Genomic DNA, 24,762 nt, shown 5'->3' with positions numbered 1-24,762 from the left:
CACTTATTCATGTTCATCTAAGTCTGTATCATTCACAGAGAGCTGGTCTTCTGCAAACCTTAACTTAACTTCCACCACAGCAGGAGCCTCTTTGTGCTCCTCCTTAAAATATACATCTACATAATGTGGATGAACTTCCTCCCCATGCCATTAAGCATGTTTTTACACATGTCTGTAGACCATCAGCCCCGGGTTGACCCTGCACACCATTCTCTGCACATTGTGTTTGTACTCTGTCACCTTAAAGTACCCACCATGTTCACAGTTTGGCTGTGTTAGGATACTGTCTGTCTCAGGGTTTGCTTGGTGTCAGTTACTTTGATTAAACATAAATGCATCTATGAATATCTTGAAACACCTCGTAGAGCATGTGCCACATGTACAAAGGATTAGTCCTTACTGCAGATACCTGGGTTGGATTCCAACCTGTGATGAACTGGGTCCACATGGTGTACTAAGCCAGCAGGGATTGGCTCCAAAACTGGATGGATGGACAGACATGAGCATGTCCTGAACTGAAATAATGACAGTCTTGAAACTAGAGTTAACTCGTCACTTCCTGTATCGTTTCATGTGGGTTTAGCCACTGGCGCTGTCCTTTAGGAGACCAGCAGCAGAGTCTGCTGGCTCTCATATTATGAGCAATTATTTTGTCTCATGGTCACTGAAGTAAACATTGGACTTATTTTTCACAAGCCACATATCGTCTGAACATCCTAACACTAAACAGACGTTTTTCAGACAAATCAGGTGAAAATGATCTTTGTTTGAGACCTGTCTCTGTCACAGGTCTGGTCATAAATACCTCCTCTCTCTGCTGGTGCTGAATCGTTGGTCTGCTTCACCAGAGATGATCTATAACAGCTGAACTACAACTTAAATAACTTTCTGAAGCATCTGTGGTACAACACAGTCAGCTGTCATCCATTTACATGACCTTGGCAACACTTCTAGGTTTGGAGATTAGGAGTGAGGAAACCGGAAGTGTGTACCGTTTCATATCATGCATCATAATTATGTAGATTGTAATACTATATCTTCTGTGACAGAAAGTCTTTGTAGGTGCTTTATGCTGTGGACACGGTCTGACTGCTGTCTACTGTAGGTAACACACTGATTATACATAAGTACCTCACACAACCACACTTTAAAAATCCCAAACTATCCACTGCAGTCCTTGTTGTATCTTATCATGTTGCCACAAAGCCCTGCTCTGTACTTTTCATTTACATTCGATAGGACCGCAGGAGGAGTTCAGCTGCCATCATGTGTATGAAATACAGTAATACGACAATCATTAAACACCTGACAGCTTTGTTTGACTTTTGACCATAAATAATGAATTGAAACAAAAAGTCAGGCTGCAACACAATGACAGAGAATAGATTCAAACTGTAGCTAATTATTGATTTATTTACATTGTTCCTTCATTTAAAATAACATGTTGACAGTATTTTACACAGTTATCATTGTTTGATAATATTACACTCATCCATCTTTTCAATTTTTTTATAGAACAAACAAAAATAACAGAAAACATGAAGCGTCTCCATTTAACACAAATAATAGGATAAGTTAAGAAGTAATAGATTAATTTGTTGCAGATTAAAGAACACGCATTTGAAATGTTTAAGATGTCACATGACTTAACTGTTATACTTTATGTATTAACCGAGCACAGAGGTGTTTAAACTAAGAGTGAAGCTGGTATTTTTCCACACTGCAGCCTCTGGCTCGTACACGGCCTCAGCTCCGGGCCTCTGGGGGGCAGCGTGACGCGACAGTTTCACGTCGGAGCGGAAGTGGCTGTCAGTTTCATGGCTGTAGTTTTGAGCTGAGCTGCGAGAGAAGAGAAGAGGCTGTAAAAAAAAAAGTGTTTAAAAACACTCACAGAGCTGAAAACTGACGCGGGCGGACATGAAGACGGTGTTTGTTACTGTCGGCACGACGAGCTTTGACGAGCTGGTGGAGAGCATCACGTGTGCAGAGAGCGTGCAGGTGAGGAAGCATCACTACTGCTGCAACATGTCATGAAACTCATGAGATGTATGACTCTGAATTATCTAGAGTTTTTAGATATGTATCCAGATGATACAGTGGCTTTGGCTTCATGTTGTGTGTTGTGTATTAATGCAATGAATGTTATTGTATGTCATGTTTTGTATGTTTGCTGTGGATCAGCTGATGTGGAACCTTTAAAATAAACAGATTATTATCACTTAAAGGTCCAGTGTGTAAGATTTAGTGTCTATCTTTAGTGTCTATTAGACAAAGATAATGTTCATTAATATGTTTTCACTGGTTCCCAAACTGTGGTACGCGACCTCCCAATCTTTTTTTTAATGAAATAAATAAATTTAAAAACATATTATAGCATCAAAATACAACAAAATGCTTAATGAAAATAAACTACTACATCGCTGAAATGTTATGTTATGAGTCTCCATCTCCATAAGCCCCCATATTACTGAATTCCTATGTAACTCACCTGTTCAAATTATATTAAAGCTTAAAGTTGTAATTAGCAGCATGGCCACTTTGATTGACAGGTAGGTGCCCTTCCAGGTGGCTCCTTTGAGCACACAGGTGTCATTCAGTCCACCTCAGGTCCACCGATGATCCACGTCTTTGCCGATATTTAGATTAAACTGAAGCAGGACAGCCAAGATGGCTTGCCCCTGGGTGACATCACAGATACAACGTCCATATTTTATACTGTCAGTGGTGCATACATCCATGATTAGTCACAAGGCAACGATAGGTAATTAACTAGAAAAATCTCAAAAGAAAGTGTGCCTGACTCTGGCCCTGTCGTCCCCACACATTATTATTGACACTGCTTAGTATTAATACAACAAGTTGTGTCATCATTGCCTTTTTAATGGGCTCTTATTTTGAAGAGACTTATTTTGATTTTTGTCTTGTGTTTGTGTGTTTGTCTTGTCTCTGTCTGTCTTGTCTGTCTGTGTCTCTGTCTATGTGTCTGTGTTTGTGTCTGTGAGAGAGAAGGATAAAATGGCCGACATTAAAAATCTAGTCTTGATAGTCATTGATATCATACAGAGACTTCAACAAAATTAGTCAAAGGCAGGGTTGAGGTTGCAGAGCAGGCCAGAGTAATTAGGCACAAGTGCGCGCATGCACTCTGTCTCTCTGAGACACACAGAAAATATCTAAATGAAGCCCTTCGAAAGTGGACAAAAATGCCAAAAAAGGTGTGCCGCAAAGCAAAAGCCGAAATGACCATCAGCATCCTCGTCTCGTGGACAATTTCAAGCCGAAATGACCATCAGCATCCTCGTCTCGTGGACAATTTCCTTGCTGATTTTCAGGCGAAAATTGTATAAACGTTGGCTCCTTTTGGAAATTTCTCTTCTCAAATTAACATGGGAGTAGATTGGGCAGTAGATGCATGTTGCTGGCGCATCTTTGTGTTTGACACCAAAACTATAAAACTTTCAGCAGTGTTATCACTGCGACCGCCTCTGATTTTCCTACGTTTTGAGAGGTAATCATGTCAGTGACATTTGCGGCCTCAATTGCAGTTTACAAATTTATTTTTCGACAAATTTCTCTCTCCCTCTCCACACTAGTGATGATGTCACACACTCATTTTTCCAATACACACCCATTAATTTTTTGGGTGATTTATCGGTAAACCGTTAAAGTCATAGCAGTCGATTCCCGGCCAAGCAGCACGTTTTGATACCTTTTTTGTGTATGTGCGACAAAAACTGCGGGAGGCCAAAAAAAGGGCGTAAGAATAATAATAGGCGTGTTGAATAGTAGGCTATATAGTGTGCTCTTTCAGGCACACTCGATAAGATAGTAGGTGGAGGTAAAATTAATGGTTCAAAAGGACTGAAACGAGGAATATTAGGAAAAGTAGTGAGGATCAGGAGCACCTCTTTCCATCACTCCAGTTCTATTCACAAATCATCAACAAGCAACATTAATGAACTTCCTCTTAAGAATAAACTCTTCCTACATACTGTGAACTGTCATAGCAGTGATCTAAGAGCACAAATGTTATTTATGACATTCATGAATCACTTGAGTGTAATGTGAACAATAATAGTGTTATTACAACTCAGATTGATGAATTAAATTGCTGTCAAGATGGTTTATTATATCTATTGATTTACAGAATATGAAAGTCACAGCAAAACATGCCACAGTTCACGGCCTCTGTAACTGAAAACTGACCCTGGACTGAATTGGAAGAGGTAGTTACCATTTAACGATCTAAGTGATCTGGTTTAAACATATCTAATGCTCAAATTTCTGCAGGGTAAAGTCATGGAGACTTTTAAAAACTAAAATTAGAATCTTAAAGAGACAAATATCCACTATAGTGAAGTATTGAAGAGCATTTTGTGGAGTATTGTCTACATTCCTGGTTCAGGGCAATGTAACAGTAATACAGCCGAGATAAAACAATCAAATGTGTGACTTTCATGCCGTCAGCTAAAGAGAGCACTGCAACGCACACTAAAAAAATAATTTGTGGGAAAACTGAAGGAATGTTTTTAAGCAAACTAAATTAAAATACATCAAATTTTTCATTGTACTCAAATATTTTTGTTCTAAAGTTGCAGTTTGTTAAACAACTGTTGGTACACATTAAAATGTATTTATTGTGTTAATTCTTGATACTATCTGTATACTCGTGTTTCTAACTGTAAATCATGATGTGCACCCAAACCTTGTTCAAACTCTTGAGAAGAAGAGCAAACACTTGGAGTACATAGAACAACTTTATTGTTAGACCAATGTGTCTTTTTCTTTGGTTGTGGCCTTCTTCAGGACCCTGATGAAGGCCACGTCTGTGAGGGGATGACAGTTTTCTGCAAAGTAACACATAAAATAAAACATTTAAGTTCACCAGGACCCTGATGAAGGCCACAAGCTGAAACATGTTGTTCTAACAATAAAGTACACTACTACAAGTGTTGCTGGAGTTTTTACCTTTTGACCAGTTTCCTTTCTCCATGCAGCTTAGAAGCAGATGAAGTTTTGCCAGAAGCCCTACACTGAGCCCAGATTTAAAAAAAGATACCAAATCTTTCAGGCTGATTTAGAGAAAATAGTGTATGATGAATGATGAACAGGCTGTCTGTAATATTACATATTAATATTTGTTAGAAGAATGTAGTGTGGAAACCAAATGTTGTGTTTGAATGTGTCAGTCAGTGTAAGCATGAAACATCTTCACTGAAGTGTTGGAGTGAGCTGATACAGCGTGGGACACGATAAAATTCCCAACCTTGAAGCTACATAAATCTTTTGACTGTACGTTCATAGATTAAAATATCAGAGCGTGCAGATAGAAAACTGAAAGAAGGCCTCGACTCTGTCAGAGTGCTGATAATTTGTGTGACAATAACAGCCACAAAATAAGAAATATGAAACCAAAACTGTGTTGTCAGGTGTCGGGTGTTGAAACTGGTCAGGTGACACAGACATGCTATTTCTCCTTAGTTGGCAAACTTGGACAATGACATTTATTATCCAGACAGTATAAAATAAACAACTTAATGAATCCAAAGTTTGAATTTGTCAACTTATGACCAGCTGTTACTTTTATTTCCTCCTCACAGGCTTTAAAGGCTCGTGGGTATGAGCGTTTGGTTCTTCAGGTTGGAAGAGGATCTCTTCTTCCAGCTGCTGACAGTTGTCCACATGTCAGACTCGAGGCTTTTCGATTCAAAGACTCGATAGCAGAAGACATCAGGCAGGCTGACCTTGTCATCAGCCATGCAGGTGAATAAAATGTCAAAAGCCTTGAGCACACTGTGAGGAGCAAGAGAGTCAGTGTTGACTCTTAGAGGAGTAAATAGTGGCTACATTTTAATTTAATCTTTTTATTCCTTCACATTCACCTGATGCTGTCACATTAGTCAAACTACCGTCTGTTTTATCAGAACATAATATACCTATGCATAATAATTATTAAGAGTCACGCTAAGTAAGTTGTTTTCGTGTTCATTTCCTGCTTAGAAGACATTAGTGACTGTAGATTTCAAAGCAAAAGCAAATACAGGTATGTCAACAGTGTGCAGACGTTAAACAGAAAACTGATGATTAATACAGCAGAGCATCGGCAACAGACAGATACATGAGGGCGACGCAGAGCGAAGAGCAAACTACTAAAAACAGGATGATATTCAATCAAGTGTTTGTTAATGCGGTAAAATCTTATCTGAAGAGGAAGAGGAGACTAAAATGTGCTAAAGGATCTTATTAATGTTTCAGCAGTTTGACCCGCTTTGCTACAAATTACACATTACAGCTATATGACAGCTTGTCTCAGGTGATCTGCCCCTTTGACATTTCTGTTGTTTTTCTTCTGGGTTTAATTTTCCAGCCACATAAAGCAAAACAAACTTTGGCTTCATGCTACATTAACAGTCTGAATTCACTTTATTATGAGCTAAACTACCTACAGATAAACAGAAACGACTCAGACTTTAGCTCTAGCTGTGAGTGTGACGATCTTGTTTTTCTCCTCAGGGGCAGGAAGTTGTTTGGAGTCACTCTGCGCAGGCAAGCCCCTGCTGGTCGTGGTCAATGACAAGCTGATGGACAACCACCAGCTGGAGCTGGCCAGACAGCTACACATGGACTCCCACTTGTTATATTGCACGTGCAGGTATGTGTTTTTCACATGTGCTGTTTATACATGTGGGGTTATTTAGTGGAACAAAAGTAACATGATGTGTTTTTTTTTTTTTTAATCTTTCAGCACCCTGACAGAAACACTCAGGACCATGGATCTGTCTGTTCTTCAGCCCTTCTTACCCGGACAGCCGAAGCTTTTTGCAAACTTTCTAGACAAAGCTCTCGGTGTTTAATTTATATAGACACTTGGTTGTTACTTTGTGATTGTACAGCACAAAACTGACACTATTGAACGTTTGAGTGTTTCTATTTTTGTATGCAAAAATAATATATGTACTGAATTCAAATCCTTTTGTATGCTGTGAATTTAAAAAAAAAAAGGTTTTATATATAGGAAAGAACAACTATCAGCTTGAGGGGTTTAGTTAGATAATGCACAGCAGTTCAGAGAGATGAAGCAAAGGCTGCAGTGGTTCAGTGCAGCAAAAAACACGAGAACCGTGTGGTTTTCAAACCACAGGAACTCCATTCACAAACTGAGCTAATCCTCATCTTTTTATAAAGTTATTGCATTGTGTCTGTGCTGAAGCGTTGACCTCATCAGTCGACTTTATTTGCTGATTTGTAAATCTGAAGAGACAATGTGCAAACGCTATGCTTTAATGCTAATTTCTCGTTTTAGACAAACAATTTATGGCATCCACTTTATGATGATGAACCACTTTTAGTCTTTGTGGCATTAAGACAAAGTGGCAGCCATTACTAAGAATAGCTCTTAAATAGTTTATCTTATCAGGAAATCCTAATGGTTATGTATTCATCAGTCCATTAGTAGACTGTGTAGACAGTACACGTCTTAGCAGCTCTAACTCTTTTGTCTTTCCGTTTGTAACCATGGTGTGATCGAAGGTTCCTGTAGCCGAGCACATGCTGGAGGATTGCATACAGTAAAAATGTAAATAAAAGTTAAAATTTATATTTCACTGAAGGTTTCTGTTATTAAATGAAATCTGAATAATCTAACCTACACCGTACTTGGCTTTCTGCATATCAAGTCATATCACTTCAACTAATGTTTACTCATTTAAAATGAGAAAAGAAATTTTCTGCATCACAAAGAAACAAGTTGTACCAATTCCAGCCACAAGGGTGAGATAATGTTTAAAACAGTGACCTTGTAATATAGTTTGTCCTCCTCACAGAGCTGTGTACACCTACAGCTTTTCCCATTTCAAACTGACAAAAGCAGATGCAGATATTTGGTGGCTTTTCAACTCCTAAGAGCTTTTAAAAGGAGATTTTTGATGTGGTACCATGTTGATATCTTTAGAAGAATCCCTCTTTATATGTAGCACCCAGTCTATCTCAATGTGTCCCTGTATCTCTGCAGAAAGGAGCACCATCATCCTTCAGTAAATCCTCTAACCTGCAGGCAAAAGATACTATATGTGCCTGAACAGAGCTGGAATTAAAAATGATACTGTAAAGTTTGTTTTAATTTGAAGGCACAGTTCATTTTCAGTTTTGTTCAGCTCTAACAGAGTGACAACTGTTAAGTCATTTGTATAAAATCCTTGTAAAAGACATACAAATGTTGGTGTAATACTGTTGATTCATCATTTCTAGTTAAAGTTTCATCACCAGGAGATGTTTTGTTAAACAGGAAATGGGTGAAAGGCAGCACGTAGTCTTGTTTGGCTGTTCAGTCTCTAAACAGTGTGAGAGATTCAGAGTAGAGTCCACTTTCTGTAGAAAGTTTCAGCAGCAGCTTTAAATAATTTATCAACCTGATTAAAAAGTGCTTGATGTGGGTGTTGTAGCAGCCTGATTTCACTGTCACTAAGTTAGTGATACTGTAGGTGTTGATTTCCCTGATATTTAGATAACATTTCAGACAGCTTGATAAAGAAAATATTGTCAGTGTACAAAAGACGCCAGACAGATTTCCTTCTTTGGAAAGTCCCTCCGGTCTGTCTATATGAATTTCTGTAGAAATGGAAGATTCACTGATATGAAACTCATTTATACTTTCTTCAGTTCTTTTTATCACAGCTGACAACATTGCAAAAAAAGATGATGCACCAGCCAGCTGTTTGTACCGCATCAGCTGAATTAAGGAAGTGGTTACTTTTGACAAACAGCTGAAAGTGAAGAGCAAACAGGTTAAGCCACAAAACACATTCTAATTTTAACAGAGTAAAGTCACAAAGTACATCATTTAAATCCCACAAGGCTGTAATACTTGCTTAGAAATATGATTTGTTCAGTGTCACAACCCTCGTCAGACTTGCACATCAGTTCCAGCCAAATTCACTGAAGACTCAACGTAGCATTGTGTAATTTGGTACATTTTTTTTGGCTGTTTCGGACATTCACAGACAGTTCAGCAGACAAATATTAGCCTGGTCCTAGAAGTCATTATCTCTGCTGAGTATTGTAGAGCTGAAACGATTAGTCGCTAGAAAATTAACCAGCAAATATTTTCCGAAGCAGTTTTCAAACAGACAGATGTGATTATTTGCTTTTTGGCTGTCTGGCGACTAAAGACACAATTTGAAGACGTCACCTTGGCTTGTAGGAAATGTATGACTGCCATGTTTCAGTATTTTCTGACATTTTGTAGACTACATAATTAACCCACTGGTTCTCAAACTGAGCTCCCTTGGGTTATTCGTGGAGGAATCTCTGAAATATATCTGTTCTTTTATGAAACAAATGAATTTAGAAACATTTAATACTACCCTAATACTTTCTTTTGAAGGAAAATAGTTAAACTATGAGATCACAGGAATGTAAATTTGCATTTCCTGTAATATTTTGTTTCAACATCAGGCATACATGCATGATTAGTTATCAGCTGAAATGTGATGGTAAGATAGTAAGAGGGGTAAAAACAAACAAACAAACAAACAAAAACACTCCAATCATGGCTTCAAACATGAAATATAAGATAAATTATCTTTTGCACCCAGGTTCTTGAACTTGATCTGGTTCTGTTCAGGATTTAATAACAGTCAGCAATAAGAAAACCTTGCTTATGAATAAACCAGCCTCCGGTGTGAACTATCTGTAGCTGGCCAGCCTACACTGTCATGATACTTGAAAAGATGAATATTTTCTGAGGCAGTACAAGGTGTAAAATGTTTGAGAAACACAGGATCAATCGATTACGAGTATACCTGTTAGTTGCAGCCCTAATATACTGCACAAGGCTTAATCCATGAGTTTAAGCCTTGACATGACATTTTGGTGTTTTCCCCCTCAATCGATTAAACCGTAGTTATCTAGTTTGGACTGGTTCTCCCTGCAACTCCAGTAAGATTCACATGATGTTTGTGCACACTGTATGTTAATCTAATAGAGATGGACACTCACTTGTTTTGTCCATCAGAGCCTCTTACTCAGCTTCTGAGGCTTCTGAGCTACCGATGTAGTTAAAATGTTGAAATGTACACAGTCCTGTACACTATTAGATATAAGTTTTAACTGGTGCTGTCAAATGAAAAGTAACTTTCAAGAACTGGACTTACTGAGAGTATTTTGCATATGTTTTGTGTATACTTGTGTCCAGATCTGTTTTCAGTTCCACTTTCACAAAACTGAAGCGAAAGTTTTCCCTTAAATAAACAACTTGTTTTAATTTCTTGAGATTGAGCAACCTTTCATTTAAGTATATTGTACAGATGATGCATGTCATGCTCAGCTCATGAGCTTGTATCTGATAACCTTCAAGCAATATGTTAGTCAGAGAGTAGAAAACCACAAAAAAGGACTGAGTGAAACTAATTGATATGAAAGTCGTGATTCATGCAGTCGAGACAGAAAAATAACCTGATTTGAACCAATTCAATTCCAAGATTTCTGATTAGGAACAGAAGTCCCATTCATGAAGACAAGAGTGGACTGAATAAGTCCATACACGAAGTAAACAACTTGGTCAAAGCAGAGGGTCAATCAAACAAGCCTGAATGCAGTGGTCAGCTGTGTATGTATCTCATGGCAAGGACTGTGATCTGTGCTTGTTGTGTGTTTACATGAATGAGACATGCTGTCTTTGCCTTTGGGGTGTTTAAATCACTTCATGTGTGACAACAACATTATTGTGATTTTACTGTCCTCCCTGTTAAGTCATTTTCAGTCAAGTTTTTCCCCACCAAACTGGGAAAACTGTTTCTTTTACAGAGCTGGCTTTGTGTACAAAGGCATTGTCATGTTGAAACAGGAAAAGGGGCCTTCCCCAAACACAGTAAGCACACTATTGTGTCAAATATCATTGTATGCCGTGGCAATAAATAAGAAGTACACCAGCTTTACACTGAAGGTCAGTTTACTTCTCATTCTCTTAAGTCACAGGGGGGGAAATCTCAGCTTGGACTTGCAGAGTACAAATTTATAACAAAAAACCTGTTTTAGAGGACCAGGAAGGTCTATATACATGAACATAGCAGAAATGTAATATAATATACATAACTATGTTTTAATCAGTATATATTCACCTGAAAATAACAACTGATATGTTTTTGTTACCTTAGAATGAACCTTTTGACAAACTAAATACTGTAGCCACTGTAGTTTCTCCAAATGCTAAGAAGAGGACGAGTTGAGGGGTGTTGCAATCACTGACAGTATAAAGAATGGACGTCGTATCCGTGACGTCACTCACAGGTTTCTGAAGACAGCTCTGGCTGTCGCCATATTGGTAGTCCTGTCTAAGAATGGGCAATATGTGGATCATCTGCGGACCTGACATGGGCTGATGAGGCCTGGGTGCTCAAACAAGCCATCAGTAATGGCACCCATCTGTCAATCAAAGCGGCCAGACTGTTAATTATACATAACTTTAAGCCGTAATACAATGTGAACAGGTGAGTTAAATAGAAATTAACCCCTCTCACAGTTGTCATGAATGTTTAAATTAGCGATTGAGACCAAAACAGTTTTTTGTACCAGGCTGTAAACATGTTTATCTCAGCTGTGAAGAACACGGGGACTTATGGAGACTGACTCATTTATGGAGCCAGCCTCAAGTGGACCAAAGACAAAAATATGCTATCAAATTGCATCATGGGAAGTGTAGGATCTATAGTTTCTGCTGCTGCAGACAAAAAACAAAAAAAAAACACAAAGAAATATGTGACCGTGTAGTGTAGCATAGCAGGATTACACAATAATCTGGATTACTTTGCTGGAAATTGGCTCCAGGGTTAATGCTGTTGATGCTACACTTGCTTAATTCAAGTGTATTGCAGCTAAAAAAAAGCAAAGCTAGCATAAAACAGGGCGTACACAAAAACAAAATGCTGATTCCTGACTAAATGTCCCGTCTCAGTGATTGGTAAGAAGTTGGTAGTCCGACCCTGTGCCTGCCCTGGCCTGTTCCTGCCTCTCTCTGCCCTGTTGTTTGCAGATGTTCATTAGCATTTGGATATAACCCTGTCAGCCGGCCCCGCCTCCTGTGCTTTGATTGGGCACACTGTTACTGGAGCTGTCAGCTCTGCTCCGGGAAGGTTTTCTCTCCGCTCTCAGTCCTCCAGTCTTCAGCTCCACAGACGGCCCCCCGGCTGACTGACTGACTGTGACCCGCAGCAGCCAAGCGGTAGTCTGTCTGCCTTTTGTTCGCTAGCTTGGAAAGCACCAAGAAAAACACACACAGAGAGAGAAGAGCCGCCGCATCCATGCAGTAGGAGCCTTTTTTTTGGAAAATGATCATCTGTACGAATAAAATGGAGTACCCCCTAAGAACCCAGTGCCAGCGAGTCCAGAAACAGGTAGGTTAAAGCGGACAATAGGCGAAGATGGTGGGAGTAAGTTTTTAAAGCTAGTGGCTAGCTGCATAGCCCGATAACGTTCATTCATTTGCCGAAGGAGTTATTTCATATATATAAAAAGCTCCTCTCTGAGTCTTGTACCAGCTCTTGTTCTTGGCTTTATTTGGGGGGGCTTTAAACGACGTGTTCGGACAGCTAACAGCAGGCTTGTTAAATAAAGGTGAACACTTTTATCAGTCTCTAAACTTTTTTAACACAGTGTCAGACAGCGAGCCCCCCTCCGAGCAAACTTCTGACCCAGCGAGCTAACTCAGCTAACGGTTTATCGTTAACACGCCAAAGAGTTAAATCACAACTGACCAGCTAAGAAAAATAATTTTATTAATGATGATTTAACTCAGGCTTGTTTGAACTGCAACATTTCATCACCACACAGAGAAAAAAAACATTTAGTAGTTTCCATCGGCTGTTGTTTAAATGTCACGTAAAGCTCGCAACGTTTGTTTGAAGCTAACGTTCGTACGTTGAACGTTACATTACATGAGAACGGTTAAATTAGCCTGTTAGCTGGAAGTGATTTTATTATATTTTAATTTTTTTTTATTTTTAAACCCACGAACAACGAATAGAGGGCAGCCTTTGTTGGCTCACCATGGGTGATTTTTTAAATACTTTAAAAAATATTTTTATAATAATATATTATATATTTAAGGTTGGTGTCATGGTAACGTTTAAACGCAGTAACGGTTGCAGTAGGTGACGATGACATCATCTGAGGATTTGGGAGAAAAGTGTCAGTTAGCTAGCTTGGCTGTGAAGTAATGCAGTGCCATTTGTTCCCCACAAATGTCATTTAAACACGTTTGTAAAGGACAGAAACAGTCTGGGTTTATTGAATCCACGAGTTGTTGTTGTTGTTCAGGTTTTCCTCGCATGCGCTCCCTGTAAATGTTGTCGACTTATTTTTTTTTATTGTGCTGTTTTTGCTGGCTGAACTGGACTGCCAATCAAAGTTGTTTTTCTCCTCTGTGCCTGTTTTTCCACCCTGCAACAGAAAGGGGGCGCTGTGCCGAGTGCAGGCCCATTTAAAAAAAAGACATGTTTGCTGCAGATTATAGTCCAAAAATGGAGCAGAAAAACAGGCAGGAATGTGAGCAGCAAGGGATTCAAACACACTCCACTCTGGTTTCTTGTCCAATTTGTGCTACTTTTTTCCCCACTATCACCCCTGTCACTGTTTGCTGCTCATCTTCATTGTCATTCAGCTGGACATTTGATGGCTGAAATGTATGCAACTGTGTGCAAACAGAGCTTACTACCTAAAGCATCCCAAAGCTGTCAGTAAACACACATTTTGCAGGCGTTAAATTTAACTTTAACTACCCTGTCATCGGTAAAAAAGTCTTTTTGTAATGTCGCTCTACCTGCCTGCTGTGTTTTCTGACAGGTCCAATCACTCATCTGCTCTATGTGTGCTTTGTGTCTTTTTTTTCATCATGCAGCACAGTGTTTTGTTTGTCTTGGTTGTGTTGTATGTGCAGTCCTACCCAGCAGCTCCTATCCCCCCCCTCCTCCTCCCCTCTCACCGCTCCCCTTTCCAAACATCTTTGGGCTGCAGCTGGTTTGTTTTGCTCTACTCCCTGAGTTCAGGTTGCAGAGCCAAAACCGGCCCTGGCCGCTTGTGTTTCCGGTGATGAGGAGAAGGTGGAGGGGAGGGTGGGTCAAGGGAGTTAATTCCCCCAAGACACCGATGCATGATAAGGATGGACCCCCTCCAGACTCAGTAGGAATGCAGATTGAATGTCCTCCTCTTGTATCTGCAGCAGCCCCCCTGAATCCCCCTGCAACACCACACACACACACACACACACGCACACTACATGCACACATGCACGTCTCATCTCAAGCTGACACATTTACCCTTGGAAGGCTGCTGGCATAATTTTTCCACTTCTTTGTGTGTCATCATAGTCCTGCCCTCTCCTTCGTATCCCTGCCTGTACAGTGCTGCTGTTTTGTTTGTCAGCCTGCTATCAAAGCCTGTCTTTGTCTCCATTTACCTTTCCTCCCCTCAGTGACGTCACTGCTGTTTTTCATTTCATCCCTGCCTCTTGCTCCTTTCCGATCAATAACCAAATGACCTCTCCTGTGTGTGTGTGTGTATGTGTGTTGTTGTTGTTTTTTTTTGGTTTTTGAATATCAAATGATCTGCACCTGTGAATTTTATTCCCACAACAGACTCTCTGCCTGTTTTGGCTACAAGTTTGAATTCATTGTGATTCAGTGATTTGAATACAGCAGCTCTAATATCAACACTGGTGTCTAGCTTTGTCACCCTCAAGCTTGTTTTTTGACCAGGAACAAACAGCTTTGTTTTAAAGTCAGTTGCTGCTGGGCGTACTGTAAGCTGAATTAATTGGTTTGTTTGCACAAAGCCTTTATGTACTGTGCTGTATCAGACTGTTTGCACCCATGTGAAAAATATACTTTGTAACACACAGTCGCCTAAACGATTATTTGTTCCCTTTTTTTTGCTTTATATATCCACCCACACTCGCTTGTTACCAGATCTTTTTTTTTTTCTTCTTGTCATGCGGGTGTATTTTTTTTCATGTGGGTGGACAATAAGGAGCATATCGCCTTATCAGAAGTACTGCTGTGTGCTGCCTTTGTGGCTTGAAGGCATTAAAGATGAAGCGGTGTGGATGGATGTCTGGACATAGCTTTGACAAAAGATGTCTGTCTAGACCGCCTTTCCCTAACGTATATTAATCACTGCCGTTGATTAGTTCTGATGAAAATGCTTCTTCGACCCATAAATGGCTTTACAGGACAGAAGAAAGAGAGATGCAGGAGTCAGAATTGGGGTTTATTTTTCATAAACGTACTGTATCTTGTCTCGAACTGTAGATTTAGCCGAGTTTTAATTTTTAGCTTTCGTGTTACAGTGTCAGCAGACGCAGTTAAAGCTAAAGGATGTGTCATTTCCTGCTGTGCGTCCGCACACTTCGTCTGTAGTTCCTGTTTCAATTTGACTTTGTGTCGTATTTGTCCAGACATGTTTATGCGAGTTCACAAAACACCAATTTCCTTTTTTCATTGTGTGACGGCAAATCCCATCTCCCCAGTCTGTGTCAGAGTAAGTGTTTCGACTGTTTTACTCTCCTTGTCACAGCTGAAATCTAAATGAATTCAATGTTCACTAGCTTTCAGATAATTAATGTCTCAGCTGATTGTCGATGTATTTGTGGCGATAATGCAGCTGTGCAGCACGGTAAAGTCCAGTGTGGTCACGAGTCTCCCTGTGCGACACACAAGTCTGTCATTTCAGCTTTAACTGGGTCTAACCACTATAACGGTAACCTTTTGCTGAATTAATCCTCATATAGAAATGTTCACTCTCTGCAGCTCTGGAGCTGTGCCGTGCTCCGATACACTTCAGCAGGATTCACCGGGTTGAGCACGATGTCCCACTTAGATAAGGTTTTGTCAAAGCATCAGTGGGATATTACTTGTCTTGTTTTTCATAAGCTCTGAAATCTGAAAGTTCTTGGACGTCTATTCAGTGAATTAAACAGATTCTGTACAAGTACAAAAAAAACACGTCAATACCAGAGCGAGATGATTCATCGGCCGGCTGATGTTATTGCGGCCTGTAACAAAAAATTGCTGTAAGGCCACGCCAAAGATATGTCTGAGAACAGTTTTTTTGAACGGTTTCGTGCGGGTCATCCATAATCAGATGGTTTATGTGGTTTCCCTCACTTGATATGTCCTTGACATGTTTTCTGTAAGTTGTAGGCCTCTCATGTGTCCCTTCCTTTCATTGGTCCGAGCCAGTTTGTACTTGATGGAGCGGTAACCTAGATTCTGCAGCTCAGCATACTAATCAGTAGCTCTTATGTTTGCAGGGAGATACTTGTTTGAATGTGCTCTTGTCAATAGGTCTTTGATTGGCAGCCACCTGTGTGCTCTACATACCCTCCAGTCCACTTCCCATGTACGCTGCCGGACTGTGTCCGAGCTTGTTTTGATTGCTGCTCCGAGTCCACTTGGAGCTTTTTTTTATCCTCCTGTTTCTTTAAAAATATTTTTCCTCTCTTGTTTTATATCAACTATGAGATTAGGGGAATATAAACACCAGATTAAGTAGTATATTAACATGTCTTTCAAGATCTGAGTGTGGACTATATAGGTCGAGAGGTGGAGCCTCTCGCAGGATCGGGAGGAAACCCTCATCCACTGCAGGGAGAAGTGAAATACCACATGCAGCTATCAGCCAGATAAACATGGTGCTGAATGTCAAAGAGCCGTAGGGGGCTAAAATTAAGTAACAAGGCCGGCTAGCTGGCATTCATGCCGACTATCTGTGACATAAGTTGAGGTGTGATTTGACAGGACAGTAATAATCCTAGACAGCAGTGTGTGTGTGTGTGTGTGTTGTTAAAAGGAGAAGTCTTGCCCAACATTCGTTTGCTTCAAACTGCAGCGAACCATTTGGCTTTGATCAGCGCTGTGCACTCAGGTTTCTCATACAGGGGGAACTCGGCCCTCACCCCGAGGCCCAGCTCCCGAACACCTTTTCCTAGAGGCCATTGTATGATGGAGAAGAGAGGTAATAAATGACTGAGCCTATGACGGCAGGCCAGCTTCCCTCTCCACATGGGTCTGTTTCTTTTGGCCTCTGGCTCCTGAGGCCAGTCGCTCTCATGTTTGTGTGTTTGGTCTCGTCCACTTCTTTGCTGCTGCGGAGCTTCCCTCTTTAAGGCCTCCTAAGCCCAACTTTCACATTAGTTCCTTCATCTGTGGTTCCTCCCAGCATGTAAATCCCCTTTTTTTTTAAAAGAACAACTTTGTGTGCGTTTTTTTCCCCCTTGGTTTCTGCTATTTTTTGTTTTGATTCACCGCGTACACTTTCAGTTCACAGAACTGTTGATCCACGGTGCTTCACCTACATTTTAAAAAAAGGACGCCGTGGACTTGATCAGGCCTCGCTGTAGCCAACACGACTCCATGTCTGTGCGGCCGCCGAGCTCCCAGCTGAGCGCTGTTGTTTGCTTGTTGTGTTTTGCAGAAAGAATAATGTAAGGAATGCACTCACTTGCCAGTGGCGCCGGTATCACAGCATCGCGGCTGCAGTTCTTCCAAGACCGCCTCTGTTCTGCTGATTTAAGATGTGGAACATGACTCCAGTCCACAGTCTGAGCCATCACATGGTGCGGATGCTGAAGTCAAACCTTATCCTGAGCCAAAATTACTTCTAATATTTCTCCCAAAGGACAGCACAGTGTTGCTCACTGGCGCTTTGACAAAGACAATGGCTGCAACGGTCGTTTATTTTCTTTATCAGTGAATCTGCTGATTACTTTGTTGATTAACCGACCCATTTCTGTGTCAGATAAATCCCAAAGTGCTCCGTGTGATGTCTTGACACTGATATTGGAACTGATAGCGTCACAGACCAACCCTGTCCCTCCTCTGTGCCCTGCTCTCTGTAGGTGATGGTGAATGGTGAGAAGGAGCGAGTGTCGCTGCTCTTCATGAAGGCTTTGGTCAGCACGGGGAGTGTGGACGCCGTGTCCCAGCAGATGGCCTCTCACCCTCAGTACTTGGAGAGCTTCCTGCGCACACAGCACTACATCCTGCACATGGACGGCCCCCTGCCGCTGCCATACCGCCATTACATCGCCATCATGGTCAGTGACTAGGCTGCTCTTATTTATGCATACCCAGGAGCTCTTCAAGGATTATACGAGTATTATTTAATACTGAAGGAAAATAATGTCTGCTCAACTTCCTCTTCTCATGGCATCTAGGCTGCAGCACGACATCACTGCAACTATCTGGTGTACCTGCACTCGGCCCAGTTTCTGAGGGTGGGTGGGGACCCTCTGTGGTTGCAGGGTTTGGAGGCAGCTCCCCCTCGCCTTCGACTCCTTGACCACATCAATAAGGTTTTGGCCCACCAACCCTGGCTGACTGCCTGCTCACACATCCAGGTAGGAGCAGCAAAGCAGAGACTAAACACACCTAACACCTGTACAACACAGTGTTTTCACTTACAGAAATCAGAATTATTTATGCAGATAAAAAAAGATATTAAAATTATCTAGTTTATTGTCCCGTCTGACTCTGAGCTCTTGTCTCTGTTTCCTCCAGACGCTGCTAAAGTCGGGCGAGCAGTGCTGGTCGCTGGCTGAGCTGGTGCAGGCCGTGGTGATCCTGGCCCACTGCCACTCTCTCTGCAGCTTTGTGTTTGGATGCGACACAGACTCAGACTTTGTCCCGCTCTCCAAATCTCCTAATGGTACCCCGCCGACCTTCTGCCCCTTTGATGCTGCCAACGGCAACACCAACGTGCCTCAGTCGCTCGCCACTCCCTCCGAACACAAAACACGACGACGGGTAACAAATCAGACATATATTTTGTTCACAGACACAGAGAGCTGAGAAGAATGAAAAATTATTTCTCTCGCCTCGTCTCTTAAATATTTATAATACTCTCAAAGTGCATCAGCTTTGTTTTCTCAGCACTGTATTCACATGATGTGCTTATATTTAACGTAATACTATTTTTTAAAACTACTTCTATCCTTGCTTCATTTGAGATGAACTGGCAAGGCATACATAAATAAATAAAATCATCTTTTATAATTATAAAGAGTCTTCACTAGGGCTGCAATTTCATCTCATTATTGATTTATACAATTAATCTGTTATTCTTTTAGTCTATAAAAAATACAAGGACAAGTCTTACATTAGCACATTTTTTGTTTAATTAAGCTCAAAAGTGAAATAAAACAAAGAAACCAGAATGTTTTAATAATAAATTACTTTTAAAGCGATTTAAATGAATACAAAAATGGTTTATGGGTTAATTTTCTAACTATAACTTCAGCAGGATTATACAGTATTTTCTTGTGAACATTTCAGAAGGATTTCAGCATTAAGGATGATGTTTACATGACAATATGACATTTATGTAGACGCAGCATACACAACCTCTTACATAAAAAATGAAACCGTAATTCAAAGTGTGAAATAAAAACAGTTCAGTCAGCCCAAACGCTTTTCTCCGTGGTAAATGTTATATGATGTGTAAATATGAGGTGAACAATGCATTTTCTGATGACAGATGTGTGCTAAGATTATTTCTTATCTGTAGGTTCTGTCCGTTCCTTGTGAGATACTTGATTGGTACTTCTTTTTTTTTTTGTCGACAGTCTCTGGACTCCAGCTGTGACATCGTGTGTTTAAAGGAGAGGATTCAGAAGTCTCAGGAGGAGCGAGAAAAGAGAGAAGAGCGCCTGCTGCAGACCCAAACACTCCAGCAAACAGGTAACCCACTTGGCAGACGAGCCGCAGAAACACACAAACAAACTACCGAGATGTTCACACTTGTTCTGATGCTTATCTCGAGAGCGTTAGATTTAGGTCACATGGTGTGAAACTTGAGCAATTATCACTCATCAGCCACACTCACTGACGCACTCTGTCTGCCTCCCCTCCATCTCCTTTTGCTTTCATCGTGTCTTTTTTTAGATATGGAAGAAGAGGAGGAGATGATTTGCTTTGCAGACCCCACGCGTTTCATCACAGACCCTGACTTTTGCTATCAGGAGTTCGCTCGTAGGGAGGAGGACCACTTTCAAGTATTTAGAGTTCAGGTGAGGACGATTTGTGACTGTATCAGCTGTCAGTACACTGGCTGGCCGCATAATGGGACTCAAACATCCAGTAGGTTTTAATTAACAATCTTTAAGTTGGCAACAGATTGAACCGTTTTATCACACATCAGGCCTGGTATTTAAAATGGCACGTTTCTGCATCACAGTGAGAAGCAGGTTGAGTAGACCTGCAGGTGGTTTGCAGTCAAATTAAGATGCAAATTTAGTGTCTGCAGTCAGGCAGCAGCAGGCCCAAGGTCAATCCATACAGGTTTTGACTTTTTTAACACATTCGTTGGCTCACAAACTGACAAATAATGGTGAGAGCTGAAGTTTAATTTCTCCCTCAAATATTTGTAGTTTTAATAACGGAAAAGTTTAATTAAACCAGGTTTAGCATGTTGTATGGTGCAGGGTAGAACAGAAATTTGGATTACTCTGCATCTACAATATCATACATTTAGGGAATTGTGATGTACTGTACTTCAGTGGTTCTCTCACAAATAACTCAGAGGATTGGAAAGCAGAGAAACATTTGTGGTACACAAAATTCTTCTCATGTCTTCAGACTTTCCTTTAATCTTTTGTAAATGACTGGATCTTTTTTTTTTTTGTCCTCAGGCCTCAAAAAACATTAAAACAAAACAAAGAAGAGAGATAAAATTTTGTGGTTGGACTGGTTACAAATGAGAGACAGATGACTGGGAGGGTTGAGAACGGCTGCTGCTACTTAAATATTTGATGAGTTGATTTTGTTAATTAACCGCGTATCAAACCCTTTCCATGCTGACTCTGAGGGTGTGTTTGTGTTGTGTTTGTTCTGCAGGACTACTCATGGGAGGACCACGGCTTCTCCTTAGTCAACAGGTTGTATTCGGACATCGGGCACCTCTTGGACGACAGATTCAGGAGCGTGACCACCCTCCCCTCTTTGCACAGCCCCGACCTGAAGAGGGCGATCTGGAATTACATCCATTGTGTGTTAGGAATACGGTGAGCAACTGTTTTTTTTTTTTTTCCTCATACAGACACCTTACTTTTCTTTGTGTTCAGTGGATAAATCTGTTTGTTTGTGGTTCCAGGTATGACGATTATGATTATGGAGAAGTGAACCAGTTGCTGGAGCGGGATTTGAAGCTGTACATCAAGGCTGTGGCCTGTTTTCCAGACGCCACCAAAACTCCAGTGTGTCCTTTGAGTTGGGCTCCACTTAAAACTTCAGAACGGGTAAGAAAACTTTTAACTTTCCGCTGTGTCACCTCTTGACCTTCTCTGTGCTCTCTGTTTGATTGTTTCATTTCCTCCCCCTCCTCAGATACACGTGAACTTACTCATCATGGAGGCCCGGCTGCAGGCTGAGCTGCTATACGCTCTGAGAGCCATCACTCAGTACATGATTGCCTAAGTGCTCCGAGAGGCACAAAGCTAAAACTTTCCGCCGGTACAGAGAGACCGAGAGAGACGAGGATGAAGAAATCTGAACAGCAGTGACGGTGGAGTGGGACGAGAGCGGCACTTTGAAGGACACAGAGTTCCGTCGTTTTGTAGCTGTGCCTCATGAATGTTCTTTCTTTCTCTCAGATTTAATGTATTTATACCATTGTGTGCCACAAAACCCCAGCCACACCCCCTCGCCCTCCTCTTGTTGTGAAGTCCTCTTATCAAACATCTCGGCTCTCAAAGGTTATGTGCAATTATTACTAGACTTGTTTTAATTTTTACCTGTTGTTTTGTGCTCCAGCTCCAGTCTGTGAGAAACTGCTTGGTTGCAGCAGTGTGTTACAGTGGCCAATACTCTCCTCTTCGTTTCATCAGTCTCCTTTTTGTATTAACTATGCCCCCACGCCCACAAAAAAATAATAATCTTTTTGTACATCTTGAATGAATGTTAATGGGAGACCAGGGCCTTTTTGTTTTCTTTTGGACAATCTTTGTCAGTGTTGGAGGGGGACGTTAAGTGGACCGCGAAGGATTTTTCACTCCCTAATGTTTCGTATTAATGCTGGTCAAGAACAAAACACAACAGTGACACTGCTGGAAGTTATCACATCACTATAGTTTCTTTTAATAAGCACTTTTTTAAACTTTATATATTTATAATGCAAGGTAGCTCGTTAGTCAACATTGAGACGCACAGCTTGTGGGTCGGACGCCTTTTCTTTCTCCACTGTGCGACATGTTAACGAACATTTTTAGATTGTTTCATCCTTAAACTTTCAGACTTTGCTTTTGTTCTCAACCCCAGATTTGTGAGTGAATTAACTTGATCCAGGACATTTCAGTGAATTATTGGAAGGATTTCGAAGGTTGTGATGTTTGCAAAACACACAATTTACACCTGACGGTAAGAAAAATTTGTAACTAAAGAGGTCAGTGAGCTGTTTCCTACAGTGACGATTAAGCTGAGCCATTCGCTAAACGATTGTTTTGTTTGTTTGTACTGACGTGCTTCAGAAATGATCAAATCAGAGACTGAATTTCAGACCAAAGGTCATTAAGAAAACTCAACCTTTCACTACAGTGAAGTGATGAATTGGATAAATAAAGACGCAGATCTGCACTGAGTTGAGGTTGAGTTTTTGCTCAGAGCTTTGTGTTAAAGCTTCTTTTGTGAGCTGTATCAAAGCTGAATATAAAGTCAAAAATCCACGGTACAATTTGCAAAGCAGAACAATGTGGAAACTAGTTGTTAAACTTGTATCTTTTCTGTATTTCTTTTTTTTATTTTTACAGTTTTTGTAAACTCTAGAGTACTTCTTTTTGTGTGTGTTGTTTTCTGGGTGTGACGGTAGGACCTGCTAGTTGTGCTGCAGCCTGGGTAGACGTAGAGGTGTGACAGATGTTTAGAGTTAGACTTTAGTAACTGCGGGACATAGAACAGAAACAGAAGTGCATATCGACAAAAGCAAAAGCGCTGTTAACACAGGTGCCTTCAGGCTGACACTGAAGTGCTGCTGAAGTGGAGGGATGTGACTACTGGAGGCTGAACGCGGGCTCTAGTTGCAGCTGGGAAACACCCCCGACTGACAACTTTTAAAAACCTTCCCGCACCAATGGAAACTTATTTCACGGTGTTGCTCAGCACAATTTCTGATGAATATTACGGTTTGTGAATAACCCGTGTTTTCTATCAGACACCTTCTACAAGCCCCAGCAACTCAGCAAAGAGCCTTTGACACAGATGGATGTTTAAAAAATGTTCAACTTGAGCAATTTAAAAAAAAAAAAGAAGAAAAAAAAGGACACTTATTTAAAAAAACAAAACAAAAACAACAACCTAAAAAAAAAAGAGAACAAGTGAAAAGACAAAAAAATGTTTTTTGAAAATGTGAAGAAATGTTTTCTATAAAGATGCTCTATGAAAATAAAAGCTGTCTACTGTCGTCTGTTTCCTCCACAGGACACTTTTAATCCATGTACTAATCAAACATTACACGATTTTCAGTTTTCAGTGAATTTGGATGGACTGTTCTTATACAGCGCCTTTTTAGTCTTCACTCAAGGTGCTTCTTACACTACATATCTTATTCACACAGAGGCATTGGCTGCTAAACACGGTGCCCACTGCTCATCAGTTTTGGGGAACTAACCATTCATCCACATTCACACACTGATGGCACAGCAATTTAAGGTTCAGTAACTTGGTCATCGAGCTACCAATCATTTGATTAGTGGACAACCTGCTCTACCTCTTTCGCCAACGTTCAATTTGAAGTACAGTGCCCAAATCATAAATTTGCCTCTAAGCCTTGTAAAAACTAGCCAATACCAATCAGAAATCTCAGGTCAGGTTTGAAGTCTGCAAGCTAATAATGAGTTCAACAATGAAATTAAAACTGAGAGGGAGTGAAGAAAACACATTAACAAACACATCTCCTTCAGCAGCAGGATGCTCCTGCCATGTAAGAAGGAGCTCTACTACAGGTCCTTCATTCTAACAGCTGTTAAACTCTTCACCACCAGCATGACTTCCTTCTATATATTTATTATTATTTATTTATTATCCACCTTGTGTATATGAACTGCTGGATAGATTCACATTTTTTTCAATGTATGAACATCATACTTGTTGCTCCTCTTCCGACTAACTGCAGAGATAACCCTTCCTGATGTAATTTCAGTGTCAGTGATGGTGGACAAAATAACACGAGACTGAAACAGTCTGACAGTGATATGAAGCTAACAAAACTTTCTCTTTGTGTTTCTCTTTCCTTGCTGAGCTGCAGTGGGTGGATGGTAACATCAAGAGATAATGACTCTGAAAACATACAAACTTTGGACAGTATCTATTTGACTGAAGTCATAACGTTGAAGCCTTATTGCAAGTTTTAGTAGAAAAGACTGGAGTTTGTACCTCGTACATTAGGCTACAGTACAGTCCACTTATACCTGCTGCTACATGTAGTTAGATATTATATATGACTGGTCACAGCACCCTCTTGTGGCAGTCTGATTTCAAAGACATTGAGTAACTCTGGACCAACAAGCCAGACGAGGTGGGTTAAACAGTTTATTGAATTTATTTCTGCTGTTCAGAACCGTTTGTCATCTCTGGCTGACTTTACAATGTGTAAAGAAAGAAAAAAGACTGAAGAGGGGGGAGAAGAAAGAAAGAAAATCTATTAACATTAATCAAAATATCAAACATAATTGGCGTATGCACAACTTATTATTATAACCTGTCCGACCCCACCCTCCCCAATGGG

At 40.6% G+C, this 24,762-nt stretch overlaps 2 protein-coding genes across 3 annotated transcripts; both read left to right on the top strand.

Moving 5' to 3' along the window:
- Positions 1 to 1,832: 1,832 nt before the first annotated feature.
- zgc:92907 (ALG13 UDP-N-acetylglucosaminyltransferase subunit) lies at positions 1,833 to 7,644 on the top strand. Its single transcript, XM_010739198.3, has 4 exons — positions 1,833 to 1,998; positions 5,601 to 5,763; positions 6,514 to 6,652; positions 6,746 to 7,644. Exons 1-4 carry the CDS (start codon positions 1,918 to 1,920, stop codon positions 6,852 to 6,854), a joined length of 492 nt encoding a protein of 163 aa, XP_010737500.2. The 5' UTR covers positions 1,833 to 1,917; the 3' UTR covers positions 6,855 to 7,644.
- A 4,402-nt stretch (positions 7,645 to 12,046) lies between these two features.
- sesn4 (sestrin 4) lies at positions 12,047 to 23,284 on the top strand. Of its 2 annotated transcripts, none has more exons than XM_019253523.2 (9): positions 12,047 to 12,389; positions 17,888 to 18,085; positions 18,206 to 18,388; positions 18,549 to 18,794; positions 19,613 to 19,727; positions 19,932 to 20,056; positions 20,883 to 21,049; positions 21,139 to 21,283; positions 21,372 to 23,284. In XM_019253523.2, exons 1-9 carry the CDS (start codon positions 12,324 to 12,326, stop codon positions 21,459 to 21,461), a joined length of 1,335 nt encoding a protein of 444 aa, XP_019109068.1. In that variant the 5' UTR covers positions 12,047 to 12,323; the 3' UTR covers positions 21,462 to 23,284. The 2 variants fall into 2 exon arrangements, with proteins under 2 accessions (XP_019109068.1, XP_019109067.2); XM_019253522.2 differs by lacking the exon at positions 12,047 to 12,389 and adding an exon at positions 15,418 to 15,528.
- Positions 23,285 to 24,762: the final 1,478 nt, after the last annotated feature.

Source organism: Larimichthys crocea, chromosome I, assembly GCF_000972845.2.
Source record: "Larimichthys crocea isolate SSNF chromosome I, L_crocea_2.0, whole genome shotgun sequence".
Taxonomy (NCBI): Eukaryota; Metazoa; Chordata; class Actinopteri; family Sciaenidae; genus Larimichthys; species Larimichthys crocea.
This window is presented reverse-complemented; position numbering and strand designations above follow the sequence as displayed.

What these genes read in the sequence shown, in the direction of transcription:
- zgc:92907 (XM_010739198.3), top strand. Translation starts at nt 1,918, where the DNA reads ATGAAGACGGTGTTTGTTACTGTCGGCACGACGAGCTTTGACGAGCTG. An exon ending in CCTTGTCATCAGCCATGCAG is followed by an intron (nt 5,764 to 6,513) that starts GTGAATAAAATG and finishes TTTTCTCCTCAG; the next exon opens with GGGCAGGAAGTTGTTTGGAG. An exon ending in TTGTTATATTGCACGTGCAG is followed by an intron (nt 6,653 to 6,745) that starts GTATGTGTTTTT and finishes TTAATCTTTCAG; the next exon opens with CACCCTGACAGAAACACTCA.
- sesn4 (XM_019253522.2), top strand. Translation starts at nt 15,448, where the DNA reads ATGTTTATGCGAGTTCACAAAACACCAATTTCCTTTTTTCATTGTGTG. An exon ending in TCTCCCCAGTCTGTGTCAGA is followed by an intron (nt 15,529 to 17,887) that starts GTAAGTGTTTCG and finishes TGCTCTCTGTAG; the next exon opens with GTGATGGTGAATGGTGAGAA. An exon ending in TTCAAGTATTTAGAGTTCAG is followed by an intron (nt 20,057 to 20,882) that starts GTGAGGACGATT and finishes TTTGTTCTGCAG; the next exon opens with GACTACTCATGGGAGGACCA.